The sequence below is a fragment of the Schistocerca gregaria genome, chromosome 3, assembly GCF_023897955.1.
Source record: "Schistocerca gregaria isolate iqSchGreg1 chromosome 3, iqSchGreg1.2, whole genome shotgun sequence".
NCBI classification, from domain to species: domain Eukaryota; kingdom Metazoa; phylum Arthropoda; class Insecta; order Orthoptera; family Acrididae; genus Schistocerca; species Schistocerca gregaria.
The window spans coordinates 26,412,292-26,432,261 of record NC_064922.1 but is presented as its reverse complement, the minus strand read 5'-3'; the positions used below and the strand labels follow the sequence as shown (position 1 = coordinate 26,432,261).

Sequence of the window (19,970 nt, the reverse complement as noted above, 5' to 3'; positions counted from 1 at the left end):
GCACTCTGCCGATCATTTCGCTAGTTAACACCGGTCTTCTTGTGTGTGTTTCAAGCTCAAGACCATCTTCAAGCACAAAATGGTCAACAGCAACATTCAGACGGTTTCGTACTGCACAATTGCTACATTAAAACGGTATGTTTGTTTCTCAGAACTGGAAAAACACGACCGTGACAGGATTCGAACCTGCAATCTTCGGATCCGAAGTCCGACGCCTTATCCATTAGGCCACACGGTCACTGACGACCAAGTATAACTTATATACGATTCATCTCGAAACTCTCACACCCCCCTGAGGAATTGTGTTTTCGTTCCACACAGCCGCTGCCCCTTACTCTTTCCCACCCATTCGTTACATTCAACCTCTTACGAGACCGACCAAACATAGACAGGAAAACAAGACCACACACTTTGCGCATCGGAATCGATGGCAGGGTGTCCCTCGCCGCATTTGCTACGATGGCCATTTGCTAATTCTGCAGAAGCGGCGGCGGCGACGACGACGACGACGACCGCGAGAGGCTCAGAGATTTGTGAGAAATACATCTATAAAATGTAATTCAGAATGCCTCGTCCCACCTTATGCCGTACCGCTTTGGAAAATGCTTTATCAGCGCCATTCGCCTTAATCACATCTGAGAGTAATTCTTAATAAAACGGCTCTCGCTAATTGTTCGCCATCACAGATACTGTTTGCTATACGGCCATGACGCGCAACTGATTTCCAAAATTCGTCTTCCTCCTGTGAGGATGGAACTCACGACTCCTGGTTTACTAGACCAGTGTTCTACAACTGAGCTAAAGAGGCGCGGCCTAGCGGAACTTTTGCGTACTTCGTCCGTACGGTCGTCTGAATCTTCAGACTTCAGCTGACAACACTTCATATTTTTCACTAATATTTGCAGCTATGGCGACCCATTACTGCTTGGATACACATCTGACACGTAGCCGATGTTCTCTCCAAACAAAATCACCTGCACTTCAGAACATGACTTTCACACATGTCTACAAAATCAACTTCACCTTCAAATACAGTTTTCTTGCGACTGATTGAGACGTAGGCAAATTTTAAAGTTGCTATTTCCATTACATCACGTTAATCAGAAAATCGGTAATTTACATCTGCAGTGGAGAAAAATTCCGTTCCGCCCAGCGAAGGGCTCGAACCCACGACCCTGTGATTAAGAGTCTCATGCTCTACCGACTGAGCTAGCCGTGCTGCCTCGTTGGGTACCTCCTGGGTAGCAGATCACACAGTACTCGTTTGGGTTGGTTGGTCCCATACAGAATCTCTCCATGCTGCCTAATGTTTTCCTAACGACACTCGTCGCGTACTTCACTTTTATTTCATAATCATTTCTGAGAGGTAAAGGAATTGCATGACAATCTGCAGAGCTAGCGGCGTCAAAATTAACACACATACTTGACGTGACTGAAAAGCCGAACGAGTTACTTTCCGTCGTTGTTTTAGATGTGCAAGTGCCAGTCAAACCTCGCGGTGAGGGCACTCTGCCGACCATTTCGCTAGTTAAAACCGGTCTTCTTGTGTGTGTTTCAAGCTCAAGACCATCTCCAAGCACAAAATGGTCAACAGCAACATTCAGACGGTTTCGTACTGCACAATTGCTACATTAAAACGGTATGTTTGTTTCTCAGAACTGGAAAAACACGACCGTGACAGGATTCGAACCTGCAATCTTCGGATCCGAAGTCCGACGCCTTATCCATTAGGCCACACGGTCACTGACGACCAAGTATAACTTATATACGATTCATCTCGAAACGCTCACACCCCCTGAGGAATTGTGTTTTCGTTCCACACAGCCGCTGCCCCTTACTCTTTCCCACCCATTCGTTACATTCAACCTCTTACGAGACCGACCAAACATAGACAGGAAAACAAGACCACACACTTTGCGCAATCGGAATCGATGGCAGGGTGTCCCTCGCCGCATTTGCTACGATGGCCATTTGCTAATTCTGCAGAAGCGGCGGCGGCGACGACGACGACGACGAAGACGTCGACCGCGGGAGGCTCAGAGATTTGTGAGAAATACATCTATGAAATGTAATTCAGAATGCCTCGTCCCACCTTATGCCGTACCGCTTTGGCAAATGCTTTATCAGCGCCATTCGCCTTAATCACATCTGAGAGTAATTCTTAATAAAAAGCCTCTCGCTAATTGTTCGCCATCACAGATACTGTTTGCTATACGGCCATGACGCGCAACTGATTTCCAAAATTCGTCTTCCTCCTGTGAGGATGGAACTCACGACTCCTGGTTTACTAGACCAGTGCTCTACCACTGAGCTAAAGAGGCGCGGCCTAGAGGAACTTTTGCGTACTTCGTCCGTACGGTCGTCTGAATCATCAGACTTCAGCTGACAACACTTCATATTTTTCACTAATATTTGCAGCTATGGCGACCCATTACTGCTTGGATACACATCTGACACGTAGCCGATGTTCTCTCCAAACAAAATAACCTGCACTTCAGAACATGACTTTCACACATGTCTACAAAATCAACTTCACCTTCAAATACAGTTTTCTTGCGACTGATTGAGACGTAGGCAAATTTTAAAGTTGCTATTTCCATTACATCACGTTAATCAGAAAATCGGTAATTTACATCTGCAGTGGAGAAAAATTCCGTTCCGCCCAGCGAAGGGCTCGAACCCACGACCCTGTGATTAAGAGTCTCATGCTCTACCGACTGAGCTAGCCGTGCTGCCTCGTTGGGTACCTGCTGGGTAGCAGATCACACAGTACTCGTTTGGGTTGGTTGGTCCCATACAGAATCTCTCCATGCTGCCTAATGTTTTCCTAACGACACTCGTCACGTACTTCACTTTTATTTCATAATCATTTCTGAGAGGTAAAGGAATTGCATGACAATCTGCAGAGCTAGCGGCGTCAAAATTAACACACATACTTGACGTGACTCAAAAGCCGAACGAGTTACTTTCCGACGTTGTTTTAGATGTGCAAGTGCCAGTCAAACCTCGCGGTGAGGGCACTCTGCCGACCATTTCGCTAGTTAACACCGGTCTTCTTGTGTGTGTTTCAAGCTCAAGACCATCTCCAAGCACAAAATGGTCAACAGCAACATTCAGACGGTTTCGTACTGCACAATTGCTACATTAAAACGGTATGTTTGTTTCTCAGAACTGGAAAAACACGACCGTGACAGGATTCGAACCTGCAATCTTCGGATCCGAAGTCCGACGCCTTATCCATTAGGCCACACGGTCCCTGACGACCAAGTATAACTTATATACGATTCATCTCGAAACGCTCACACCCCCAGATCAATTGTGTTTTCGTTCCACACAGCCGCTGCCCCTTACTCTTTCCCACCCATTCGTTACATTCAACCTCTTACGAGACCGACCAAACATAGACAGGAAAACAAGACCACACACTTTGCGCATCGGAATCGATGGCAGGGTGTCCCTCGCCGCATTTGCTACGATGGCCATTTGCTAATTCTGCAGAAGCGGCGGCGGCGACGACGACGACGACGACGACCGCGAGAGGCTCAGAGATTTGTGAGAAATACATCTATAAAATGTAATTCAGAATGCCTCGTCCCACCTTATGCCGTACCGCTTTGGAAAATGCTTTATCAGCGCCATTCGCCTTAATCACATCTGAGAGTAATTCTTAATAAAACGGCTCTCGCTAATTGTTCGCCATCACAGATACTGTTTGCTATACGGCCATGACGCGCAACTGATTTCCAAAATTCGTCTTCCTCCTGTGAGGATGGAACTCACGACTCCTGGTTTACTAGACCAGTGTTCTACAACTGAGCTAAAGAGGCGCGGCCTAGCGGAACTTTTGCGTACTTCGTCCGTACGGTCGTCTGAATCTTCAGACTTCAGCTGACAACACTTCATATTTTTCACTAATATTTGCAGCTATGGCGACCCATTACTGCTTGGATACACATCTGACACGTAGCCGATGTTCTCTCCAAACAAAATCACCTGCACTTCAGAACATGACTTTCACACATGTCTACAAAATCAACTTCACCTTCAAATACAGTTTTCTTGCGACTGATTGAGACGTAGGCAAATTTTAAAGTTGCTATTTCCATTACATCACGTTAATCAGAAAATCGGTAATTTACATCTGCAGTGGAGAAAAATTCCGTTCCGCCCAGCGAAGGGCTCGAACCCACGACCCTGTGATTAAGAGTCTCATGCTCTACCGACTGAGCTAGCCGTGCTGCCTCGTTGGGTACCTCCTGGGTAGCAGATCACACAGTACTCGTTTGGGTTGGTTGGTCCCATACAGAATCTCTCCATGCTGCCTAATGTTTTCCTAACGACACTCGTCGCGTACTTCACTTTTATTTCATAATCATTTCTGAGAGGTAAAGGAATTGCATGACAATCTGCAGAGCTAGCGGCGTCAAAATTAACACACATACTTGACGTGACTGAAAAGCCGAACGAGTTACTTTCCGTCGTTGTTTTAGATGTGCAAGTGCCAGTCAAACCTCGCGGTGAGGGCACTCTGCCGACCATTTCGCTAGTTAAAACCGGTCTTCTTGTGTGTGTTTCAAGCTCAAGACCATCTCCAAGCACAAAATGGTCAACAGCAACATTCAGACGGTTTCGTACTGCACAATTGCTACATTAAAACGGTATGTTTGTTTCTCAGAACTGGAAAAACACGACCGTGACAGGATTCGAACCTGCAATCTTCGGATCCGAAGTCCGACGCCTTATCCATTAGGCCACACGGTCACTGACGACCAAGTATAACTTATATACGATTCATCTCGAAACGCTCACACCCCCTGAGGAATTGTGTTTTCGTTCCACACAGCCGCTGCCCCTTACTCTTTCCCACCCATTCGTTACATTCAACCTCTTACGAGACCGACCAAACATAGACAGGAAAACAAGACCACACACTTTGCGCAATCGGAATCGATGGCAGGGTGTCCCTCGCCGCATTTGCTACGATGGCCATTTGCTAATTCTGCAGAAGCGGCGGCGGCGACGACGACGACGACGAAGACGTCGACCGCGGGAGGCTCAGAGATTTGTGAGAAATACATCTATGAAATGTAATTCAGAATGCCTCGTCCCACCTTATGCCGTACCGCTTTGGCAAATGCTTTATCAGCGCCATTCGCCTTAATCACATCTGAGAGTAATTCTTAATAAAAAGCCTCTCGCTAATTGTTCGCCATCACAGATACTGTTTGCTATACGGCCATGACGCGCAACTGATTTCCAAAATTCGTCTTCCTCCTGTGAGGATGGAACTCACGACTCCTGGTTTACTAGACCAGTGCTCTACCACTGAGCTAAAGAGGCGCGGCCTAGAGGAACTTTTGCGTACTTCGTCCGTACGGTCGTCTGAATCATCAGACTTCAGCTGACAACACTTCATATTTTTCACTAATATTTGCAGCTATGGCGACCCATTACTGCTTGGATACACATCTGACACGTAGCCGATGTTCTCTCCAAACAAAATAACCTGCACTTCAGAACATGACTTTCACACATGTCTACAAAATCAACTTCACCTTCAAATACAGTTTTCTTGCGACTGATTGAGACGTAGGCAAATTTTAAAGTTGCTATTTCCATTACATCACGTTAATCAGAAAATCGGTAATTTACATCTGCAGTGGAGAAAAATTCCGTTCCGCCCAGCGAAGGGCTCGAACCCACGACCCTGTGATTAAGAGTCTCATGCTCTACCGACTGAGCTAGCCGTGCTGCCTCGTTGGGTACCTGCTGGGTAGCAGATCACACAGTACTCGTTTGGGTTGGTTGGTCCCATACAGAATCTCTCCATGCTGCCTAATGTTTTCCTAACGACACTCGTCACGTACTTCACTTTTATTTCATAATCATTTCTGAGAGGTAAAGGAATTGCATGACAATCTGCAGAGCTAGCGGCGTCAAAATTAACACACATACTTGACGTGACTCAAAAGCCGAACGAGTTACTTTCCGACGTTGTTTTAGATGTGCAAGTGCCAGTCAAACCTCGCGGTGAGGGCACTCTGCCGACCATTTCGCTAGTTAACACCGGTCTTCTTGTGTGTGTTTCAAGCTCAAGACCATCTCCAAGCACAAAATGGTCAACAGCAACATTCAGACGGTTTCGTACTGCACAATTGCTACATTAAAACGGTATGTTTGTTTCTCAGAACTGGAAAAACACGACCGTGACAGGATTCGAACCTGCAATCTTCGGATCCGAAGTCCGACGCCTTATCCATTAGGCCACACGGTCCCTGACGACCAAGTATAACTTATATACGATTCATCTCGAAACGCTCACACCCCCAGATCAATTGTGTTTTCGTTCCACACAGCCGCTGCCCCTTACTCTTTCCCACCCATTCGTTACATTCAACCTCTTACGAGACCGACCAAACATAGACAGGAAAACAAGACCACACACTTTGCGCAATCGGAATCGATGGCAGGGTGTCCCTCGCCGCATTTGCTACGATGGCCATTTGCTAATTCTGCAGAAGCGGCGGCGGCGACGACGACGACGACCGCGAGAGGCTCAGAGATTTGTGAGAAATACATCTATAAAATGTAATTCAGAATGCCTCGTCCCACCTTATGCCGTACCGCTTTGGCAAATGCTTTATCAGCGCCATTCGCCTTAATCACATCTGAGAGTAATTCTTAATAAAACGCCTCTCGCTAATTGTTCGCCATCACAGATACTGTTTGCTATACGGCCATGACGCGCAACTGATTTCCAAAATTCGTCTTCCTCCTGTGAGGATGGAACTCACGACTCCTGGTTTACTACACCAGTGCTCTACCACTGAGCTAAAGAGGCGCGGCCTAGCGGAACTTTTGCGTACTTCGCCGCACGGTCGTCTGAATCATCAGACTTCAGCTGACAACACTTCATATTTTTGACTAATATTAGCAGCTACGGCGACCCATTACTGCTTGGCTACACATCTGACACGTAGCCGATGTTCTCTCCAAACAAAACCACCTGCACTTCAGAACATGACTTTCACATGTCTACAAAATCACCTTCACCTTCAAATACAGTTTTCTTGCGACTGATTGAGACGTAGGCAAATTTTAAAGTTGCTATTTCCATTACATCACGTTAATCAGAAAATCGGTAATTTACATCTGCAGTGGAGAAAAATTCCGTTCCGCCCAGCGAAGGGCTCGAACCCACGACCCTGTGATTAAGAGTCTCATGCTCTACCGACTGAGCTAGCCGTGCTGCCTCGTTGGATACCTCCTGGGTAGCAGATCACACAGTACTCGTTTGGGTTGGTTGGTCCCATACAGAATCTCTCCATGCTGCCTAATGTTTTCCTAACGACACTCGTCACGTACTTCACTTTTATTTCATAATCATTTCTGAGAGGTAAAGGAATTGCATGACAATCTGCAGAGCTAGCGGCGTCAAAATTAACACACATACTTGACGTGACTCAAAAGCCGAACGAGTTACTTTCCGACGTTGTTTTAGATGTGCAAGTGCCAGTCAAACCTCGCGGTGAGGGCACTCTGCCGATCATTTCGCTAGTTAACACCGGTCTTCTTGTGTGTGTTTCAAGCTCAAGACCATCTTCAAGCACAAAATGGTCAACAGCAACATTCAGACGGTTTCGTACTGCACAATTGCTACATTAAAACGGTATGTTTGTTTCTCAGAACTGGAAAAACACGACCGTGACAGGATTCGAACCTGCAATCTTCGGATCCGAAGTCCGACGCCTTATCCATTAGGCCACACGGTCACTGACGACCAAGTATAACTTATATACGATTCATCTCGAAACTCTCACACCCCCCTGAGGAATTGTGTTTTCGTTCCACACAGCCGCTGCCCCTTACTCTTTCCCACCCATTCGTTACATTCAACCTCTTACGAGACCGACCAAACATAGACAGGAAAACAAGACCACACACTTTGCGCATCGGAATCGATGGCAGGGTGTCCCTCGCCGCATTTGCTACGATGGCCATTTGCTAATTCTGCAGAAGCGGCGGCGGCGACGACGACCGCGAGAGGCTCAGAGATTTGTGAGAAATACATCTATAAAATGTAATTCAGAATGCCTCGTCCCACCTTATGCCGTACCGCTTTGGCAAATGCTTTATCAGCGCCATTCGCCTTAATCACATCTGAGAGTAATTCTTAATAAAACGCCTCTCGCTAATTGTTCGCCATCACAGATACTGTTTGCTATACGGCCATGACGCGCAACTGATTTCCAAAATTCGTCTTCCTCCTGTGAGGATGGAACTCACGACTCCTGGTTTACTACACCAGTGCTCTACCACTGAGCTAAAGAGGCGCGGCCTAGCGGAACTTTTGCGTACTTCGCCGCACGGTCGTCTGAATCATCAGACTTCAGCTGACAACAATTCATATTTTTGACTAATATTAGCAGCTATGGCGACCCATTACTGCTTGGCTACACATCTGACACGTAGCCGATGTTCTCTCCAAACAAAACCACCTGCACTTCAGAACATGACTTTCACATGTCTACAAAATCACCTTCACCTTCAAATACAGTTTTCTTGCGACTGATTGAGACGTAGGCAAATTTTAAAGTTGCTATTTCCATTACATCACGTTAATCAGAAAATCGGTAATTTACATCTGCAGTGGAGAAAAATTCCGTTCCGCCCAGCGAAGGGCTCGAACCCACGACCCTGTGATTAAGAGTCTCATGCTCTACCGACTGAGCTAGCCGTGCTGCCTCGATGGATACCTCCTGGGTAGCAGATCACACAGTACTCGTTTGGGTTGGTTGGTCCCATACAGAATCTCTCCATGCTGCCTAATGTTTTCCTAACGACACTCGTCACGTACTTCACTTTTATTTCATAATCATTTCTGAGAGGTAAAGGAATTGCATGACAATCTGCAGAGCTAGCGGCGTCAAAATTAACACACATACTTGACGTGACTCAAAAGCCGAACGAGTTACTTTCCGACGTTGTTTTAGATGTGCAAGTGCCAGTCAAACCTCGCGGTGAGGGCACTCTGCCGACCATTTCGCTAGTTAACACCGGTCTTCTTGTGTGTGTTTCAAGCTCAAGACCATCTTCAAGCACAAAATGGTCAACAGCAACATTCAGACGGTTTCGTACTGCACAATTGCTACATTAAAACGGTATGTTTGTTTCTCAGAACTGGAAAAACACGACCGTGACAGGATTCGAACCTGCAATCTTCGGATCCGAAGTCCGACGCCTTATCCATTAGGCCACACGGTCACTGACGACCAAGTATAACTTATATACGATTCATCTCGAAACGCTCACACCCCCTGAGGAATTGTGTTTTCGTTCCACACAGCCGCTGCCCCTTACTCTTTCCCACCCTTTCGTTACATTCAACCTCTTACGAGACCGACCAAACATAGACAGGAAAACAAGACCACACACTTTGCGCAATCGGAATCGATGGCAGGGTGTCCCTCGCCGCATTTGCTACGATGGCCATTTGCTAATTCTGCAGAAGCGGCGGCGGCGGCGACGACGACGACGACGAAGACGACGACCGCGGGAGGCTCAGAGATTTGTGAGAAATACATCTATAAAATGTAATTCAGAATGCCTCGTCCCACCTTATGCCGTACCGCTTTGGCAAATGCTTTATCAGCGCCATTCGCCTTAATCACATCTGAGAGTAATTCTTAATAAAACGCCTCTCGCTAATTGTTCGCCATCATAGATACTGTTTGCTATACGGCCATGACGCGCAACCGATTTCCAAAATTCGTCTTCCTCCTGTGAGGATGGAACTCACGACTGCTGGTTTACTAGACCAGTGCTCTACCACTGAGCTAAAGAGGCGCGGCCTAGCGGAACTTTTGCGTACTTCGTCCGTACGGTCGTCTGAATCTTCAGACTTCAGCTGACAACACTTCATATTTTTCACTAATATTTGCAGCTATGGCGACCCATTACTGCTTGGATACTCATCTGACACGTAGCCGATGTTCTCTCCAAACAAAATCACCTGCACTTCAGAACATGACTTTCACACATGTCTACAAAATCAACTTCACCTTCAAATACAGTTTTCTTGCGACTGATTGAGACGTAGGCAAATTTTAAAGTTGCTATTTCCATTACATCACGTTAATCAGAAAATCGGTAATTTACATCTGCAGTGGAGAAAAATTCCGTTCCGCCCAGCGAAGGGCTCGAACCCACGACCCTGTGATTATGAGTCTCATGCTCTACCGCCTGAGCTAGCCGTGCTGCCTCGTTGGGTACCTCCTGGTTAGCAGATCACACAGTACTCGTTTGGGTTGGTTGGTCCCATACAGAATCTCTCCATGCTGCCTAATGTTTTCCTAACGACACTCGTCACGTACTTCACTTTTATTTCATAATCATTTCTGAGAGGTAAAGGAATTGCATGACAATCTGCAGAGCTAGCGGCGTCAAAATTAACACACATACTTGACGTGACTCAAAAGCCGAACGAGTTACTTTCCGACGTTGTTTTAGATGTGCAAGTGCCAGTCAAACCTCGAGGTGAGGGCACTCTGCCGACCATTTCGCTAGTTAACACCGGTCTTCTTGTGTGTGTTTCAAGCTCAAGACCATCTTCAAGCACAAAATGGTCAACAGCAACATTCTGACGGTTTCGTACTGCACAATTGCTACATTAAAACGGTATGTTTGTTTCTCAGAACTGGAAAAACACGACCGTGACAGGATTCGAACCTGCAATCTTCGGATCCGAAGTCCGACGCCTTATCCATTAGGCCACACGGTCACTGACGACCAAGTATAACTTATATACGATTCATCTCGAAACGCTCACACCCCCTGAGGAATTGTGTTTTCGTTCCACACAGCCGCTGCCCCTTACTCTTTCCCACCCATTCGTTACATTCAACCTCTTACGATACCGACCAAACATAGACAGGAAAACAAGACCACACACTTTGCGCAATCGGAATCGATGGCAGGGTGTCCCTCGCCGCATTTGCTACGATGGCCATTTGCTAATTCTGCAGAAGCGGCGGCGGCGGCGACGACGACGACGACTGCGGGAGGCTCAGAGATTTGTGAGAAATACATCTATAAAATATAATTCAGAATGCCTCGTCCCACCTTATGCCGTACCGCTTTGGCAAATGCTTTATCAGCGCCATTCGCCTTAATCACATCTGAGAGTAATTCTTAATAAAACGCCTCTCGCTAATTGTTCGCCATCACAGATACTGTTTGCTATACGGCCATGACGCGCAACTGATTTCCAAAATTCGTCTTCCTCCTGTGAGGATGGAACTCACGACTCCTGGTTTACTAGACCAGTGCTCTACCACTGAGCTAAAGAGGCGCGGCCTAGCGGAACTTTTGCGTACTTCGTCCGTACGGTCGTCTGAATCTTCAGACTTCAGCTGACAACACTTCATATTTTACACTAATATTTGCAGCTATGGCGACCCATTACTGCTTGGATACTCATCTGACACGTAGCCGATGTTCTCTCCAAACAAAATCACCTGCACTTCAGAACATGACTTTCACACATGTCTACAAAATCAACTTCACCTTCAAATACAGTTTTCTTGCGACTGATTGAGACGTAGGCAAATTTTAAAGTTGCTATTTCCATTACATCACGTTAATCAGAAAATCGGTAATTTACATCTGCAGTGGAGAAAAATTCCGTTCCGCCCAGCGAAGGGCTCGAACCCACGACCCTGTGATTAAGAGTCTCATGCTCTACCGACTGAGCTTTTTTTTTTTTTTTTTTTTTTTCGCTCCCAGAGGGAATCTGATTTCGAGTCAGACGCCTTAACCACTTTTTTTTTTTTTTTTTTTTTTTTAGGGGTCAAAATCTCGAGGCCTGGCCGCGATGTCTCCACCCAGTCCTGTTGCTGAGGCGTGTCTTTATCATAGTTGTCAATAAGAAATTTTACATCTTGTGTATAAGTAGATATATGCTGTTTTGCCTTCGAAATCCTGAACCAAAAGATGCTTCACTTGAAACAAAAAATTTATGTCATGCCGAGGCAATAGAGATTGAAGGTTATAGCTTTAGTGCTTTTTTTTTTTTTTTTTTTTTTTTTTTTTTTTTTTCATCCACTGCTTCTCGGCAACCTAGCATACTTCTTTGTAATATATAATAAAGTTGTAGGAAGTAGTGGACCCTGAACCTGTATATTATTTTTTTAATTTCTGTTTAGTTTTTTTATTGTTATTATTATTATTTTTGTTTGTTTGTTATTTTTTTTAATGTAAAAGAAAAATCTTCATGGAATGTGAAGAAGGAATTTTATGTTAAGGCACTAATTCCATAGCCTCCTTTCCTTCTTGAAATTAATAATAATAATAAAAAAGTATGTTCCCTTCCATGGAAACAAATGAGACTTCCTTCTCAGTCATAAAATGAATGTATAAGAAAACAATTTATCTTTAACCCTGCGATACTGGCTTTCGGCTTCGGCTTCTTCTGTGCAATAAACAAAATAGCCTTCTTTGCCAGCAGAGGATAAGTGATTGTAATATGAAACTGTAAAATTGTACTTCTCCCCAATTGTTTTTGTTTAAGCGTCGTTTCGCTTAAATAAACGATTTTTGTTTATCTCGTTGGCTTGTCAACCAATGCCCAGTCGCTCGAATACAATTTTAAGCATATTGCCGTAGTTTTTCTTGTGGTCTTTATATTTCAGGGCGTTATAAAAAGCACACTTCAAGTACATGTAAAAATCAGTGGAATTGTCATTTCCCAGGTGATTAATTACGTAATTCACATAGTGTCCCATTAACCAATGGACCGAGTTGTTTTTTGCTGCTGGAAAATAGCAAGTCTGAGGCCTGAGGAATGTAACAGGGGGAAAATTTTCCACCGAAGATCTCGTAAGAAAAGCCAGTTGTTCCCTAATCCAATTACAGAGTTGTAGATTGCCACCGCATGTGAATCGGTGCACTAACGTGTCGATCAATTTACATTTGAGACATAGGTTCGTGTCGCTAACGCCGATTGCATGTAACCTTTCATTGGTGCTTACGGTCTCATTCACTGTTTTATACCACGCTGACTTGACGTCCGATGGTAGACCACGCATATTAATATTTTTCCATATGGCGTCCCAATCAGTGTGTGGGTATTTACTTTCCAATTTGTTTCTCCCCTCCATTTTCTTTCGATGGCACAGAATATCGCGGGCCGTGATCCGTCGTGAGTTGATGATGACACCGCCGAGATAGCTGAATTCCACAAAATATACACGAACGTACTGGAGCCGGTTATTTATTTTTTGCACATTCACCGGCGCCTGTAAACTGGCAGGCCTGACAACTTCAAATAATTTAGTTGTAATGCTATCAGCGTGGTCGCTAAGGATAGTGGCGGTCCTTTTTATAAAAAGCGCAGACGCCTTATGTCTGATGTCAACTAACCCCAAACCTCCATTCCTGGGATCTAAGGTCGCAGTTTTTGCGTCGACTCTGAATATATCCCCTCTCCAAAGATAGCTGGCAATGGTAGACATTATCTTTTTTCCAATCATTTTCGGTAGTGGGAAGATCTGTGCTATAAAGTAACTCCTGGAGAGAATGCAGTGGTTAATGAAAATCACCCTCTGAACTTGGTTCATGTTACGGTGGAGGTTTTCCCTTGTTGTTCCAAGAAGTTGTCCCGACGTATTTCTCCAATTGATAGCTGCCATTTTTAACGGACAAGGTGTCAGTGTTATTCCTAGTGCTTTGCATTGGGTGACCATTGTGGCCCAGGCTAAGGTGGTATGTTGAAAACCCCGCAGGTGTAGGAGTTTGCTTTTGTTTGCGTTGACACCTGCTCCGGAGACTCTACAGTACTTTTTAATTAGCGTTTCCAATTTCAAAATGTCGTCGGGATTTCGCAGGACGACTCCGACATCATCGGCATAGGCGTTTATGACTGTTCGGTGACCAGATAATGTGATGCCAGTTAGAGTGGCATGAACACTGCGGAGGAAAGGTTCTAATGAAAGCACGAATAGGAACATGGAAAGGGGGCTTCCTTGAGGAACGCCGCGCCTGATCTGAATCTGCTTTGTCCTCTGGCAGTTAACTGATATACAAGCGCTGATGCCTGTTGCAACATTTCTGATCACACTTACGACTCGCTCATTAAAACCTATTTTGTTCAGTGTGGCACTAAGGAATCTATGATCCACACGATCAAATGCTTTCTGGAAGTCAATAAACATGATAGCACATTTTATGGTGGTCACAGCAGTGATTGCAATTATATCTCTATATTCAGCTATGCTTTTGAAAATGCTCTTGGTAGGCACACAGGACTGGTATGGACTTACTATCTTTTTGGCCAACTGTGAGAGTCTGTTGTTTAAAATTCTGCCGATGATTTTATAATCGGAGTTTAACAGGGAGATAGGACGAAAGTTGTTGAGGTTTCTTTTTGCAGCATTTTTTGGGATTAGTACTATTGTGCTCTCTTTAAAAACAGCAGGTAAATGCTTTCCCTGAAGCACCTCGTTCGTCATTCGGGTAAACATGTCACCAATCAGTGGCCAGTATCGTTTATAAAATTCAACAGGCAAACCATCCGGTCCCGGCGATTTCCTCAGAGGAGATTTGCAGATGATTCTGTGGATATCTTCGTTAGTACACTCAACGAGAAGGTCTTCGTTTTCCTCGTCCGAGACCTGTGGAGCTATGTAACTAAGGAACTCATCGAAGGACTCTTCACATACCGGGTTGGCAGTGTATAGGTCTTCGTAATATTTGTGCACTGCATTGACGATGTCTCTCTGAGTCGTGAGTGTCTCGCCAGTTTCAGACTGAAGTCCGTCAATGAAGGTGCGTCTCCTGTTTCTTTCGTGCTTCAGTAGATGGTACAAGGAAGCATGTTCATCCTCCACGACTGTCTTAGCCTTGGATTTTAATTTCAGACCCTCCATCTGCTGTCTTTTAAGACTGAGCAATTTGGCCTTAGTTTGCTTGATATCTGCCAGACGGACGTTGGAAGTGTTTGCCTGCTCATATAAATTTCGCAGCATGGTATAATAAAATTCTATGGAATTTTTCAAGTCTTTCGATCGTTGTACACTATACTGGATGAGAACTTTTCTCAGTTTAGGCTTTGCCCTGTTGCACCACGAGTCTAGTACTGAGACGTGTCTATCTGCAGAGCGGAGGCACAATGCCCACGCTTCTGTCAAACTTTCTTCTAATCCGTTGTCCTGCATCAGTGACGTATTAAGGTGCCATGAACTTCTAAAACGGCGAGTGGGTTGCGCAGTAAGGTTGATGGAAGCTAGCACGGAGCTATGATCAGAAAAGTAAACTGGAATCGTCTCTGCTTTAATGAAGGAGCTAACTAGACTTTGCGATATGTAGAGTCTGTCGATCCTGCTACGTGAGTGAGGACCTAGGAATGTAAATGCCACAAATGTGGGATACATTATTTCCCAAGCATCTTTAAGCTGTAAAACAGTGACGAAACGCTTCAGTTCATTGCAGGTATTAAAATTCGGAACCTGGTCTTTCTTATTTATCACACAATTAAAATCACCGCCTATTATAAGATCTTTTGGGTTTTTCCGTAATAAATAAATGATTTCTTCTTTATAGAACTGTGCTCTTTCCATTCTATTGGATGTGCCAGAAGGGGCGTACAGATTGATAAGGGTAGAACCAAAGACTTTTATACCTATCGCTCTGCCGGAGTCCAACCTCTCGATATCCGAGACAGGAATCCCCTCCCTGACTAAAATTGCTGTACCGACGTTGGTGTCAAGTGAGACATTTAAAATCGCCAAATATCCAGGCACTGTAAGATTAGTCAGCACTACTTCCTGTAGGAAAGCAATGTCCGTCCCTGACTCATATAAATAATCCTTGAGCGCTGTAACTTTAGTCACGGATGTAATCCTGTTAATATTGATAGTCGTAATTGTATATGCCTGGGACATTTAGTTTGCATAGAAAGTAAATAAGTGATTAAAAAGATAACAAAATATTAATAAAAAAAAAAGAGATGTGCAGCTCCTAGAAGGGAGAAACGACTCTGCTTAAACAAACATCTAAAAGAATAGTCAGTATTTGAAGCTCGGTAAACACTTCATCTGGTTCCTCTGAAATATGACTAAGACAGTAGTACAATTAGAAATGAAACTGGTTCAACAAAATCCTTTTTTTTTTTTCATCTTACAGCCTCATTTTGGTGCAGGATTCCGAACATCTCGGGTTTTAGTTTTACCGAGGGGCTTTGCATCACTAATGTCACTTGAAGGTACCTCCTTAGGTCTTTCCGTGATGATTTCATACAAGACGTTCTTGGCCGTCGCTTCCTCTTGTGCTGGTTGTTGTTTGCTTTGGTTACGGGAAGCTTTGAGATTAGGTTGCGGTTTGGGTCGGCGTCTTCGGACATCTTGGTTCAACGCGCCGTCATTCGGATTGTCTATCTTTACCACCGTTGTGACCGAAGCTGCCTCAACAGCGTCCTTTTTACGAGTGCCATTTCCTTGTTCTTCCGTCACTAGCTCCAGAGCACTGACTGAGTCGGCGGTTTGTGGGTCTGTAAGTTCTTGAGTTGGGTTCCGCTCCGTCACCTCTTGTGCTTCGGAGTGCGCCTCTTCCGTCTCCGCGACAATCGTTACTGCGTCCCCTCCGTGGACCGTTTGTACCTGTTCAGCCGCCGACAGCGGCCGGGTTGCCTCAGCGGCTGTCGTCACGTCAATACATGTACTGTTTGTTTCCTCGAGCACATCCGCATTACACTGCTTCTGCTTGCGGGTGGAAGGCGAATTACGGGCGGACTCGCCGTCCGAGCCGTCATCGGTCGTTTCCAACGGTCGCTTCTTATTCTGGAGATCGCAACCGGGAACAGAAGGGTGTGATGTAATGACGCTCAGGGGAGGGAACTCCGTAGTAGTTATGGCGGGCGCTACAGAAGTACATGCACCACAGTCGTTAACCGAAAGAAGGGAAGTGCTATTTGGTAAGACATCGCTGAGGGTCAGTTTTTGACGCTGTGTTAGATTGTTCCGAAGAACAAAAACACGGCGCGGACAATCTTGTCGGAAATGACCTGTCTCATTGCAAATATTGCACGTGCGCTCCTGACCAGAATACACAACATGTGCTTTATGGCCTGCAACGGATATATGGGACGGAATGTTGGCTTTCACCTCCATTTCAACGGATCTAATGCCATTAAAACACTGTATCTTGTATAGCTTCGACCATCTTTCGTTATAGATAGATTTAACTTCGCCATATTTAGATAGAGCGTCCTTGATCAACTGATTATCAATTTCAATTGGAACATTCAAAATCCTGACATTGGTGTACATGATATCAGCTTTTCGTACAGATACATTACTTTTTGAACCGTCTCGATGAACAAATTCGACGGAATTACCCCATTTTGCAAGCAACTTATCGACTGTCACTGAGTTCAGAAATTTAACAAAAACACAGTATTTTTCAGCATCTAATTGCGTGGTATGGACAGAGTCAGAATTTATACCGATTACCTCAGTCAGCCAATCGTGGATTTCCAGCGCAGTGGGTTGGACCGGCCGTGTTTCTTTCTCGAACGAGAAGACTAAAGTATTCTTCCTGACGGTGTCAGACATGGTCGTCGGTTCCGACGAAATTCCGGCAACAACCGAAATTGCGGCGAAGCACGAGACGTGGAACGGACGAAAGCACTATAAAAACACTTATCAGAGACACCACTCAAAAAATAACAGCGAAAATGTACAGCTAACTTCACGTAGACACCAAACACCGGCGATAGCGCTAACGTACGCGGAGTAAACAACAAGCACGTCCGACCGCGGCGACGGCTAAAGCCAGAATGCCACTAGCCGTGCTGCCTCGTTGGGTACCTCCTGGTTAGCAGATCACACAGTACTCGTTTGGGTTGGTTGGTCCCATACAGAATCTCTCCATGCTGCCTAATGTTTTCCTAACGACACTCGTCACGTACTTCACTTTTATTTCATAATCATTTCTGAGAGGTAAAGGAATTGCATGACAATCTGCAGAGCTAGCGGCGTCAAAATTAACACACATACTTGACGTGACTCAAAAGCCGAACGAGTTACTTTCCGACGTTGTTTTAGATGTGCAAGTGCCAGTCAAACCTCGAGGTGAGGGCACTCTGCCGACCATTTCGCTAGTTAACACCGGTCTTCTTGTGTGTGTTTCAAGCTCAAGACCATCTTCAAGCACAAAATGGTCAACAGCAACATTCTGACGGTTTCGTACTGCACAATTGCTACATTAAAACGGTATGTTTGTTTCTCAGAACTGGAAAAACACGACCGTGACAGGATTCGAACCTGCAATCTTCGGATCCGAAGTTCGACGCCTTATCCATTAGGCCACACGGTCACTGACGACCAAGTATAACTTATATACGATTCATCTCGAAACGCTCACACCCCCTGAGGAATTGTGTTTTCGTTCCACACAGCCGCTGCCCCTTACTCTTTCCCACCCATTCGTTACATTCAGCCTCTTACGAGACCGACCAAACATAGACAGGAAAACAAGACCACACACTTTGCGCAATCGGAATCGATGGCAGGGTGTCCCTCGCCGCATTTGCTACGATGGCCGTTTTGCTAATTCTGCAGAAGCGGCGGCGGCGACGACGACGACGACGACGACCGCGAGAGGCTCAGAGATTTGTGAGAAATACATCTATAAAATGTAATTCAGAATGCCTCGTCCCACCTTATGCCGTACCGCTTTGGCAAATGCTTTATCAGCGCCATTCGCCTTAATCACATCTGAGAGTAATTCTTAATAAAACGCCTCTCGCTAATTGTTCGCCATCACAGATACTGTTTGCTATACGGCCATGACGCGCAACTGATTTCCAAAATTCGTCTTCCTCCTGTGAGGATGGAACTCACGACTCCTGGTTTACTACACCAGTGCTCTACCACTGAGCTAAAGAGGCGCGGCCTAGCGGAACTTTTGCGTACTTCGCCGCACGGTCGTCTGAATCATCAGACTTCAGCTGACAACACTTCATATTTTTGACTAATATTAGCAGCTATGGCGACCCATTACTGCTTGGCTACACATCTGACACGTAGCCGATGTTCTCTCCAAACAAAACCACCTGCACTTCAGAACATGACTTTCACATGTCTACAAAATCACCTTCACCTTCAAATACAGTTTTCTTGCGACTGATTGAGACGTAGGCAAATTTTAAAGTTGCTATTTCCATTACATCACGTTAATCAGAAAATCGGTAATTTACATCTGCAGTGGAGAAAAATTCCGTTCCGCCCAGCGAAGGGCTCGAACCCATGACCCTGTGATTAAGAGTCTCATGCTCTACCGACTGAGCTAGCCGTGCTGCCTCGTTGGGTACCTCCTGGGTAGCAGATCACACAGTACTCGTTTGGGTTGGTTGGTCCCATACAGAATCTCTCCATGCTGCCTAATGTTTTCCTAACGACACCTGTCACGTACTTCACTTTTATTTCATAATCATTTCTGAGAGGTAAAGGAATTGCATGACAATCTGCAGAGCTAGCGGCGTCAAAATTAACACACATACTTGACGTGACTCAAAAGCCGAACGAGTTACTTTCCGACGTTGTTTTAGATGTGCAAGTGCCAGTCAAACCTCGCGGTGAGGGCACTCTGCCGACCATTTCGCTCGTTAACACCGGTCTTCTTGTGTGTGTTTCAAGCTCAAGACCATCTCCAAGCACAAAATGGTCAACAGCAACATTCAGACGGTTTCGTACTGCACAATTGCTACATTAAAACGGTATGTTTGTTTCTCAGAACTGGAAAAACACGACCGTGACAGGATTCGAACCTGCAATCTTCGGATCCGAAGTCCGACGCCTTATCCATTAGGCCACACAGTCACTGACGACCAAGTATAACTTATATACGATTCATCTCGAAACGCTCACACCCCCTGAGGAATTGTGTTTTCGTTCCACACAGCCGCTGCCCCTTAC

General features: G+C 45.3%; 1 protein-coding gene and 21 non-coding genes across 22 annotated transcripts in view; all 22 read right to left on the bottom strand.

The window, feature by feature from the left end:
• Positions 1-165: 165 nt before the first annotated feature.
• Positions 166-238, bottom strand: Trnar-ucg (transfer RNA arginine (anticodon UCG)). The gene has a single exon. It is a non-coding gene; the product is annotated as a tRNA-Arg (tRNA).
• Positions 239-1,146: 908 nt separating this feature from the next.
• Positions 1,147-1,219, bottom strand: Trnak-cuu (transfer RNA lysine (anticodon CUU)). The gene has a single exon. It is a non-coding gene; the product is annotated as a tRNA-Lys (tRNA).
• Positions 1,220-1,669: 450 nt separating this feature from the next.
• Positions 1,670-1,742, bottom strand: Trnar-ucg (transfer RNA arginine (anticodon UCG)). Its single transcript has one exon. It is a non-coding gene; the product is annotated as a tRNA-Arg (tRNA).
• Positions 1,743-2,249: 507 nt separating this feature from the next.
• On the bottom strand, positions 2,250-2,321 carry Trnat-agu (transfer RNA threonine (anticodon AGU)). The gene has a single exon. It is a non-coding gene; the product is annotated as a tRNA-Thr (tRNA).
• A 338-nt stretch (positions 2,322-2,659) lies between these two features.
• On the bottom strand, positions 2,660-2,732 carry Trnak-cuu (transfer RNA lysine (anticodon CUU)). Its single transcript has one exon. It is a non-coding gene; the product is annotated as a tRNA-Lys (tRNA).
• Positions 2,733-3,182: 450 nt separating this feature from the next.
• Positions 3,183-3,255, bottom strand: Trnar-ucg (transfer RNA arginine (anticodon UCG)). The gene has a single exon. It is a non-coding gene; the product is annotated as a tRNA-Arg (tRNA).
• Positions 3,256-4,165: 910 nt separating this feature from the next.
• Trnak-cuu (transfer RNA lysine (anticodon CUU)) lies at positions 4,166-4,238 on the bottom strand. Its single transcript has one exon. It is a non-coding gene; the product is annotated as a tRNA-Lys (tRNA).
• Positions 4,239-4,688: 450 nt separating this feature from the next.
• Trnar-ucg (transfer RNA arginine (anticodon UCG)) lies at positions 4,689-4,761 on the bottom strand. The gene has a single exon. It is a non-coding gene; the product is annotated as a tRNA-Arg (tRNA).
• Positions 4,762-5,268: 507 nt separating this feature from the next.
• On the bottom strand, positions 5,269-5,340 carry Trnat-agu (transfer RNA threonine (anticodon AGU)). Its single transcript has one exon. It is a non-coding gene; the product is annotated as a tRNA-Thr (tRNA).
• Positions 5,341-5,678: 338 nt separating this feature from the next.
• On the bottom strand, positions 5,679-5,751 carry Trnak-cuu (transfer RNA lysine (anticodon CUU)). Its single transcript has one exon. It is a non-coding gene; the product is annotated as a tRNA-Lys (tRNA).
• Positions 5,752-6,201: 450 nt separating this feature from the next.
• Positions 6,202-6,274, bottom strand: Trnar-ucg (transfer RNA arginine (anticodon UCG)). Its single transcript has one exon. It is a non-coding gene; the product is annotated as a tRNA-Arg (tRNA).
• Positions 6,275-7,176: 902 nt separating this feature from the next.
• Positions 7,177-7,249, bottom strand: Trnak-cuu (transfer RNA lysine (anticodon CUU)). The gene has a single exon. It is a non-coding gene; the product is annotated as a tRNA-Lys (tRNA).
• A 450-nt stretch (positions 7,250-7,699) lies between these two features.
• Positions 7,700-7,772, bottom strand: Trnar-ucg (transfer RNA arginine (anticodon UCG)). Its single transcript has one exon. It is a non-coding gene; the product is annotated as a tRNA-Arg (tRNA).
• An 896-nt stretch (positions 7,773-8,668) lies between these two features.
• Trnak-cuu (transfer RNA lysine (anticodon CUU)) lies at positions 8,669-8,741 on the bottom strand. The gene has a single exon. It is a non-coding gene; the product is annotated as a tRNA-Lys (tRNA).
• Positions 8,742-9,191: 450 nt separating this feature from the next.
• On the bottom strand, positions 9,192-9,264 carry Trnar-ucg (transfer RNA arginine (anticodon UCG)). Its single transcript has one exon. It is a non-coding gene; the product is annotated as a tRNA-Arg (tRNA).
• Positions 9,265-9,774: 510 nt separating this feature from the next.
• Positions 9,775-9,846, bottom strand: Trnat-agu (transfer RNA threonine (anticodon AGU)). Its single transcript has one exon. It is a non-coding gene; the product is annotated as a tRNA-Thr (tRNA).
• Positions 9,847-10,184: 338 nt separating this feature from the next.
• On the bottom strand, positions 10,185-10,257 carry Trnam-cau (transfer RNA methionine (anticodon CAU)). Its single transcript has one exon. It is a non-coding gene; the product is annotated as a tRNA-Met (tRNA).
• A 450-nt stretch (positions 10,258-10,707) lies between these two features.
• Trnar-ucg (transfer RNA arginine (anticodon UCG)) lies at positions 10,708-10,780 on the bottom strand. Its single transcript has one exon. It is a non-coding gene; the product is annotated as a tRNA-Arg (tRNA).
• Positions 10,781-11,278: 498 nt separating this feature from the next.
• On the bottom strand, positions 11,279-11,350 carry Trnat-agu (transfer RNA threonine (anticodon AGU)). The gene has a single exon. It is a non-coding gene; the product is annotated as a tRNA-Thr (tRNA).
• A 4,831-nt stretch (positions 11,351-16,181) lies between these two features.
• The window catches only part of LOC126354119 (uncharacterized), a 122,703-nt gene continuing 118,914 nt past the window's right edge, over positions 16,182-19,970 (bottom strand). The window contains exon 3 of the mRNA XM_050003515.1: positions 16,182-16,912. Coding sequence (XP_049859472.1) covers positions 16,182-16,912 — 731 coding nt within the window. The remainder of the gene's footprint in view (positions 16,913-19,970) is intronic.
• On the bottom strand, positions 18,297-18,369 carry Trnar-ucg (transfer RNA arginine (anticodon UCG)). Its single transcript has one exon. It is a non-coding gene; the product is annotated as a tRNA-Arg (tRNA).
• Trnar-ucg (transfer RNA arginine (anticodon UCG)) lies at positions 19,802-19,874 on the bottom strand. Its single transcript has one exon. It is a non-coding gene; the product is annotated as a tRNA-Arg (tRNA).